Here is a 9,150-nt window from a genome sequence, read left to right on the forward strand (position 1 = left end):
CTCCACCCCACTCCCCACAAACTCTTTCTTCCAAAACTTCACCCTAAAAAAAGGTGACCAGCCTGAGTACATCCACCCCTACCTCATAAAACCCTCCTTCTCCACTCTTTCCCTCTCCTACCCATCTCGCTTCTTCAACTCAGCTTTCATCTCCCAAATTTTCAACCCTGACCTCACCATCTCTGCCTTAGAAAACACCCACCCAGATGCTAAAAAAACGCACATTATCTCCTCCTCCAGTGATCTCAGTGTCACTCTGGACTTTCCCTCTTCCAACCTGAGGTTCTTCCTCGTCCGGGGAAGCCCGTTTCTGACTTGTTCTGTCTCCGGCGACACCGCCATTTCGATATCAACCATCCACGCCATTCTCTCATTTTCATCAAACACTGCTCTTACCAAGTACACCGTTAAGCTCAACAACGACCAGACATGGCTGATATACACATCCTTGCCGATCAGTCTCTCACACAGCCTCTCTTTGATCACTTCCACTGGGTTTTCGGGCATAATTCGGATTGCAGCATTGCCGGACCTCAATCCAAGACACGAGGCAATTCTCGACCAGTTCAGTTATTGTCACCCGATTTCCGGTGATGCTGAATTCACTAAGCCATTTTTCTTGGAATACAAATGGGAGAAGAAAGGGTGGGGGGATTTGCTAATGTTAGCTCACCCTCTCCATCTTCGGCTACTAGACCGTGACAATTCCAAAGTTACTGTCTTGGAGGATTTTAAGTATAAGAGTATTGATGGTGACCTTGTTGGTGTTGTTGGAGATTCGTGGGGATTGAAACCAGCCCCAGTCCCTGTAAATTGGCATTCAATTCGAGGTATCAAAGAAGAATCATATGCTGAGATTATCTCTGTACTTTCTGCGGATGTTGATGCTCTGAAGTCGACGGCGATAACAACCAATTCATCTTACTTTTATGGGAAATTGATTGCAAGAGCGGCAAGGTTGGCATTGATAGCAGAGGAGGTGTATTTTTTTGAAGTGATTCCTAAGATAAAGAAGTTCCTGAAGGATACAATTGAGCCATGGTTGGATGGAACCTTTAGTGGGAATGGTTTTATGTATGATGCCAAGTGGGGTGGAATTGTCACTAATCAAGGGGCATTGGATTCTGGGGCTGATTTTGGTTTTGGTGTGTATAATGATCACCATTATCATTTGGGTTACTTTCTTTATGCAATTTCAGTTCTTGCGAAGATTGACCCCGTGTGGGGGAGAAAGTATAGGCCTCAAGCTTATTCACTTATGGCTGATTTTATGAATTTGGGAAGGAGATCAAATTCGAATTATACACGTCTGAGGTGCTTTGACTTGTATAAATTGCACTCTTGGGGTGGAGGGCTAACAGAATTTGGTGATGGGCGGAATCAAGAGAGCACAAGTGAGGCGGTGAATGCTTATTATTCAGCAGCTTTGATGGGGTTGGCCTATGGAGACACACATCTTGTTGCCATTGGATCAATGCTTGCAGCCTTGGAAATTCAGGCTGCTCAAACATGGTGGCATGTGAGAGAGAGTGATAATATGTATGAGGAGGTTTTCGCTAGAGAGAACAAGGTGGTGGGTGTATTGTGGGCTAACAAGAGGGACAGTGGACTATGGTTTGCTCCACCTGAATGGAGAGAGTGTAGGCTTGGAATTCAGGTGCTTCCCCTACTGCCAATCACTGAGGTCTTGTTCTCTGATGTCGATTTCGTGAGGGAGCTTGTGAAGTGGACTTTACCTGCTTTGCAAAGAGAGGGAGTTGAAGGAGGGTGGAAGGGATTTATCTATGCCTTGGAAGGGATTTATGACAAAGAATGTGCTTTGAAGAATCTCAAAAGCTTGACTGGTTTTGATGATGGGAACTCTCTCACTAATCTCTTATGGTGGATTCACAGCAGAGGTGATGGAGGGGGAGAGGGAGGAAAGCACGAATCGTTTGTTCACTATTGTCACTGAATTTGTTTGTCTTCTAACTGGGTTGAGTTGAATAAGATGTCATATATGCAAATATGAAATGAAACAGAGGAGCAGAAATATGAAGGAAGGAAAGATGATAACGAGAGAATGAGGAATAGAAGAAAAAGAAGAGAGAAAAATGAGTTCTTGTATATCTCTAATACAAAGTATCTATATTTATAAAAAAGAGAATTAAAAAAAGAAAAAAAAAAGAAAAAAAGAGAATTAGAAAATATATATATAAGAGAAATGAATAACAAATTACAGCTAAGCGAGAAATAGAAAAACATAATTAACTAAACTGTCCAGCCCATCTAACAACTTGACCAACTTTATTATAACTAAACAAGCTGATGGGCTGATACTCCGACTCAAGATGAAGGGAATATATTTAGGACATTCATCTTGGATAGCAGATGATTAAAAGCACCCTAGTCAAGAGCTTTGGTAAAAATATCAAAAAATTTGTATTGAGAGATAATGTTACGAGTTCGTATAAGCCCCTGCCGAATCTTTATCACGGATAGGATGACTGTCAATTTCAATGTTTTTGTTCTTTCATGATAAACAAGATTGACGGAAATATGTAAGGCAGCTTCGTTGTCACAAAATGAAAGAGCAGCTTGAGGATGAGAAACATGAAGATCGTGAAGCAAATAGAAAAGCCACATGATTTCGCAAGTGGTTGAGGCCATAGACCGATATTTGGAGGGTGTACCTCTAAATACTATTCACCTAATTTTTCAAAAAATTAACATTAAAACATTCTCACATTTATATCACATTATTTACTTTTTATTATTATTCAAATAAAAAAATTACTACAAAACAAAACTTTTTCACTTTTCAATGCAATTTTTTCATTTTTCTATACCAATCATTACTTTCTTCTTCTTCTTCTTCTTTTTTCACCAAAAAGTGAACGATGTATGGGCATGGTGTGTTGTTTACCAAACAACACCTCAGTCTCAGCAAAAGAACGAGAAATTGTATGCTGCTTCTTGGATTTCCAAGAAATAAGTGAATCACCCAAAAAAACACACAATAGCTTATCAAGACAACCCACACAATCTGAATCACAAAGAGCTTTTAAATGAAAAGTAAAAGGAAGATGGGAAGAATAGGCCTTGTCCTTGAGAAGACTTGAGATACCTTAAAACTCTATTAGCAGCATCAAAATAGGGTTGCCTAGGATTATCCATAAATTGGCTTAGGATTTGCACAGAATAGGAGAGATCAGGTCTTTGGTAAGTAGCTTCAAGTAACTCTCCTTCAGTTCGTGATTCCTTAGGGAACTTGTCACGCTTGGCAACAAGCATCCCACAATCTTGGACAATCTCAAGAGCATACTCACGTTGGCATACATAAATGCCTTTGCTACATCTTCCAATATCAAAACCAAGAAAGTATTTAAATTTACCAAACTCTTTAAGCAGAAATTGATAGTTGAGAAAATTGGTAAGATGAGAAATAGCTTGAGCATCATTTCTTGCAATGACAATGTGATCAACATAAACCAATAATGCAATGAAAGTAGACCCTTGTAACTGAGTAAACTGTAAGGCCCAGAAAATTAATTAATTTCGCGGTTGCCCTCCCCATCTCACTTACTAAAGAAATAAGACTAGAGGATCTTAAACTCTTAACATAGAGCTTAAAGCAAAATACTTGTCACTTTTCAAAAGAAAGATAGCACAATAAATAAATACCATATCAATTCTAAAATATCATAACATAACATAATAATTTAGTCTATAAGGTACGTTGGATATAGAAGTGATACTCGGGACACATTCGATTCCAAACTCAACTTCTCACTTTAGAGGCGATCTTGAAAATTCTGTTGAGAATACATCTAAAAAATCGCCGTACCATTGGATTCTCTTGTAAATCCTTCTTTTCTTCTTCGGTGATTCAACAATACAAGCCATAAAATGATTAGTCTCCATTCATGACGAGCTTCCTGGATTTAGTGGCTAACAGAGCAGGAAAAAAGGATCTCACTTGCGAACCCATAAAAATAACCTCCTTACTTTTTGGTGGCCTAAACATCGTCTGCTTCCGTGCCTGTTAAGTGCCAAAATATTCATATTTTAGCTCTTAAACTTATGTGTGTTAATTCCTTAATAACGTTAGTTTGTGTTATTTTAGTTCCTTTTTGTGTTTTCCATGCTTTTGTAGGCTTTTGGAAGAAAATGAAGTAAATTTAGAAGATTTGAGCTCAAAGAGAGAAATTGGGAAAAGTTGGAGCTTCTGACAGTGCGATCGATCGCAGGTTCCCTGCGATCGAGCGCACTACCAGAGAGGACAAGCCGCGAAGCAGCCAAGTGCGATCGAGCGCACACGGGTTGCGATCGATCGCACCCGTGCGCAAGTGACAAATCAGCTGCGGCCAAACTCCTTTTTCCTTTCATATTAGGGTTTTCCAACTCCCACTTGTAATACGAGTAAAATCCTATGAATTTCCTAGGTTTACTAGTGTAACAAGGACTTCTAAAGCCTATAAATAGGCCTCTTAGCCTCTAGGAATAGGTGTGGAGAAAAGAGGCACAAGCTCTGAAAATGAACTGAAGGCTAGATCAAAAGGAGTTTGAGTTTTTTCTCTTACACCTTTTATTTTCATTATGTAGTTTATATTTTAATTAGGGCTAGATTGAAGCCCTAATCATGTCTATTTATGATTGCAATATTGGCGCCTTTGCTACATTTATATTTTGGTATATTTAACTTGATTAATTCCTGTTTTCATGAATTCCTCATATGTGTGTGCCTGATCAATATATACATGTGGTATAGACTAGTTAGTTAAATCAATTCTGATGACCAAGTCCTGAGTTTAATAAAAGTAACAAAAGATATCCACACCGGATTCTTGGGTTAATCAACATGGGGAACCGGGAGTATACACCCATGCCCTAGGCCTCATGTGTTTGTCGATTTTCATAGATTTATGCTTTCTTAAAAAACAACTTAGTATACACCCATGCTAAATCCTTTAAGAAATAAAATAATTAGAGTATACACCCATGCCTAATTCGTCGCTTAGGAAAATCTATAGCTTCCTTTAAGAAAGAAAAAAATTAGAGTATACACTCATGTCTAATTCGTCGCTTAGGGAAATCTATAGCTTAAGGAGTATACACCCATGCCCTTAGGTTGACAAACATTAAATATACCGGTATAATTGGCACATTGACATATTGTTATCTTAATTAGTCTGATTAGTGGTGGATATCAAAACTCTAATCCTTTTTAGTTTATCTTTTATTTTATTTCTTTATTTTAATTCAATAGTGACAATTGAATTTTATTGGTTGAATTAAATAGAAAATTACTTCTAAACATAATTTACCAATCCTCGTGAGAATGATCTCGTATTTGCCTACTATACTATCGTTTGATCTTGTACACTTGCGAGTAAAACGTACCAAGTATTTGCCTATTAATTTAGGTGAATATTTGGCACAACAGAGTGCAATCAATGTTGGCGTAGTGCAACTTGTCTAAAACCTCTATATTGTGTATATTTAGCTAACATGAAACAAGAATTTTCAAAAATAATATTTAAAGAAAAAAAATATATAAAATATAAAATAGTATTAAAAAACAGTAGATAAAATGCTCTTATACATTCACTTCCTTGCCTCTCAAGCATGCTGAATCCCCACTTTGATATACCTTCCTTCACATGTTCATTCACATCACTTACAATTTTCACATATTTCCTTCACATACCTTCCTTCACACATTCATTGCCCTATCCTGAATTTTTTTACAGCATCAAGCCAAATCTATTCCCAAAACCTTCTAAACTTTGGGATGTTTCTCAACTTCATTTCCAATTCAACCTTCTTCTCCCTCTCATATATTATCCACCCTTTCCCCCATTCCTTCCACAAAACATAGTCATCTCTTCTCCCTCCACCAAATCCAAACCCCAAAAAATACAAAGAAAAAAAAAGAAAAAATCCAGACCCACATCCAATCCACCTCCACAAAAGAACTTCTCCACTCTATCCAGCAAATTCATATTCTAAATGGAAGTCTTGAGAAACCTAGAGAGAAAAGCTAGGAGCTTAGTTAAAAAACGTCGCCAATCCCTAGCACTCCTACCAGCTCAACCGCCACGTGAACCTGAACCCCCAACCACAATCATCGTGTCAGAGCCACCACCACAAACCCAACCTCTCCGACCATTCCTCTTCCCTCGAATCCAGTCCACAGTCCTCCCTGATCCCTCCCTCTTCTTCTCCCCTGCACTCCTCGCCACCCCACTCCCCACAAACTCTTTCTTCCAAAACTTCACCCTAAACAATGGTGACCAGCCTGAGTACATCCACCCCTACCTCATAAAACCCTCCCTCTCCTCTCTTTCCCTCTCCTACCCATCTCGCTTCTTCAACTCAGCTTTCATCACCCAGATTTTCAAGCTTGACCTCACCATCTTCGCCTCAGAAAACACCCACCCAGATGCTAAAAGAACGCACATTATCTCCTCCTCCAGTGATCTCAGTGTCACTCTGGACTTTCCCTCTTCCAACCTGAGGTTCTTCCTCGTCCGGGGAAGCCCGTTTCTGACTTGTTCTGTCTCCGGCGGCACCGCCATTTCGATATCAACCATCCACGCCATTCTCTCATTTTCATCAAACACTGCTCTCACCAAGTACACCGTCAAGCTCAACAACGACCAGACATGGCTCATATACACGTCCTCGCCGATCAGTCTCTCACACAGCCTCTCTTTGATCACTTCTACGGGGTTTTCGGGCATAATTCGGATTGCAGCATTGCCAGACCTCGATCCAAGACACGAGGCGATTCTCGACCGGTTCAGTTATTGTTACCCGATTTCCGGTGATGCCGAATTCACTAAGCCATTTTTCTTGGAATACAAATGGGAGAAGAAAGGTTGGGGGGATTTGCTCATTTTAGCTCACCCTCTCCATCTTCGGCTACTAGACCGTGACAATTCTAAAGTTACTGTCTTGGAGGATTTTAAGTATAAGAGTATTGATGGTGACCTTGTTGGTGTTGTTGGAGATTCGTGGGGATTGAAACCAGCCCAAGTCCCTGTAAATTGGCATTCAATTAGAGGTATCAAAGAAGAATCATATGCTGAGATTATCTCTGTACTTTCTGCGGATGTTGATGCTTTGAATTCGACGGCGATAACAACCAATTCATCTTACTTTTATGGGAAATTGATTGCAAGAGCGGCAAGGTTGGCATTGATAGCAGAGGAGGTGTATTTTTTTGAAGTGATTCCTACGATAAAGAAGTTCCTGAAGGATACAATTGAGCCATGGTTGGATGGAACCTTTAGTGGGAATGGTTTTATGTATGATGCTAAATGGGGTGGAATTGTCACTAAGCAAGGGGCATTGGATTCTGGGGCTGATTTTGGTTTTGGTGTTTATAATGATCACCATTATCATTTGGGTTACTTTCTTTATGCAATTTCAGTTCTTGCCAAGATTGACCCGGCGTGGGGGAGAAAGTATAGGCCTCAAGCATATTCAGTTATGGCCGATTTTATGAACTTGGGAAGGAGATCAGATTCGAATTATACGCGTCTAAGGTGCTTTGACATGTATAAATTGCACTCTTGGGCTGGAGGGCTAGCAGAATTTGGTGATGGGCGGAATCAAGAGAGCACAAGTAAGGCAGTGAATGCTTATTATTCAGCAGCTTTGATGGGGTTGGCCTATGGAGACACACATCTTGTTTCCATTGGATCAATGCTTGCAGCCTTGGAAATTCAGGCTGCTCAAACATGGTGGCATGTGAGAGAGAGTGATAATATGTATGAGGAGGTTTTCGCTAGAGAGAACAAGGTGGTGGGTGTATTGTGGGCTAACAAGAGGGACAGTGGACTATGGTTTGCTCCACCTGAATGGAGAGGGTGTAGGCTTGGAATTCAGGTGCTTCCCCTACTGCCAATCACTGAGGTCTTGTTCTCTGATGTTGATTTCGTGAAGGAGCTTGTGAAGTGGACTTTGCCTGCTTTGGAAAGAAAGGGAGTTGGAGAAGGATGGAAGGGATTTACCCATGCCTTGGAAGGGATTTATGACAAAGATGGTGCTTTAAAGAAGATCAAAAACTTGAATGGTTTTGATGATGGGAACTCTCTCACTAATCTCTTATGGTGGATTCACAGCAGAGGAGATGGAGAGGGAGAGGGAGGAAAGCACGACTGGTTTGTTCACTATTGTCACTGAATTTGTTTGTCTTCTAACTGGATTGAGTTGAATAAGATGCCATATATGCAAATATGAAATGAAACAGAGAAGCAGAAATATGAAGGAAAAGAAGAAGATAAACGAGAGAATGAAGAATAGAAGAAGAATAAGAGAGAAAAATGACTTCTTGTTTATCTCTAATAATACAATGTATCTATATTTATAAAAAAGACAAATGAATATCAAGTTTATTATAACTAAGAGAGGGTTAGATTTGTGACTTACAAATTGACGTGCGGAAGGAAAGCCATTAGAGCAAAATAAAAAAAGGGAAGGAAACAGAGTTTCTCTGCTTCATATTTACCTTAATAACTGTCAAATTGAAGCATAACCTATAACTGTGGCGGTTGAAAGCTTCCTTAGTGAAGATGAACATGTCTGATCTTAGAACCTCATATTGCACGGCTTCAACTCAAAGGCCACAAATCTCTTTAGTGCTTGAACATGACCAGTGCAAACACAATTTAGAGAACCCAATCAATTTTTATTTTTTATTTTCTTTTAAATCGTCAAATAAACTAATTACAAATTAACAACGAACTAAATCCATGAAATGGTACCTGAGCGTGTGAGATATATGATAAAAGTGCATGAAATTGTACCTGAGCCTGAGAGAGCAGTTTAAGAAAAGAAATGGCACCCGGGCGAGAGACTGAGCGTGACAGTGAGACGGTTGGAGAGAAGGGGTGAAAGATATGAAGAAACCTGAAGCGTTGCCATCGACGGTTTTAGTTATGACATGGCTTTAAACGTTTTATTTTTTATTTTTTTTTATGTGTGTCCGCACAAGACGGGGAGGAAATTTGAAAAGTTCTTCATATTTGACCCAGATTATCTTACAATTAATTATTGAATTTGTAGACTTATGTAGATCCCACATAAGTCAATAATAGACCCTATAAATCTAATGATTGATTATAAGAAAATATAGGTCAAATATGAAGAACTTATTGACCT

At 39.4% G+C, this 9,150-nt stretch overlaps 2 protein-coding genes and 1 long non-coding RNA gene across 3 annotated transcripts; 2 read left to right on the forward strand and 1 right to left on the reverse strand.

The window, feature by feature from the left end:
• Positions 1-7: 7 nt before the first annotated feature.
• LOC132180890 (glucan endo-1,3-beta-D-glucosidase 1-like) lies at positions 8-2,058 on the forward strand (the record flags this gene model as incomplete). The annotated part of the gene is made up of 1 exon (XM_059593875.1): positions 8-2,058. A coding segment is annotated over one exon (1,947 nt), but the record flags the coding sequence as incomplete, so codon positions are not given.
• Positions 2,059-3,668: 1,610 nt separating this feature from the next.
• Positions 3,669-8,890, reverse strand: LOC132180893 (uncharacterized). The gene is made up of 3 exons (XR_009440213.1): positions 8,796-8,890; positions 8,498-8,630; positions 3,669-4,021 (listed from the first exon to the last, which is right to left on the reverse strand). It is a non-coding gene; the product is annotated as an uncharacterized LOC132180893 (long non-coding RNA).
• On the forward strand, positions 5,923-8,288 carry LOC132180889 (glucan endo-1,3-beta-D-glucosidase 1-like). The gene has a single exon (XM_059593874.1). The coding sequence runs from the start codon at positions 5,992-5,994 to the stop codon at positions 8,170-8,172; it is 2,181 nt and encodes a 726-aa protein (XP_059449857.1). The 5' UTR covers positions 5,923-5,991; the 3' UTR covers positions 8,173-8,288.
• Positions 8,891-9,150: the final 260 nt, after the last annotated feature.

The sequence above is a fragment of the Corylus avellana genome, chromosome ca5 (assembly GCF_901000735.1).
Source record: "Corylus avellana chromosome ca5, CavTom2PMs-1.0".
Lineage (NCBI taxonomy): Eukaryota > Viridiplantae > Streptophyta > Magnoliopsida > Fagales > Betulaceae > Corylus > Corylus avellana.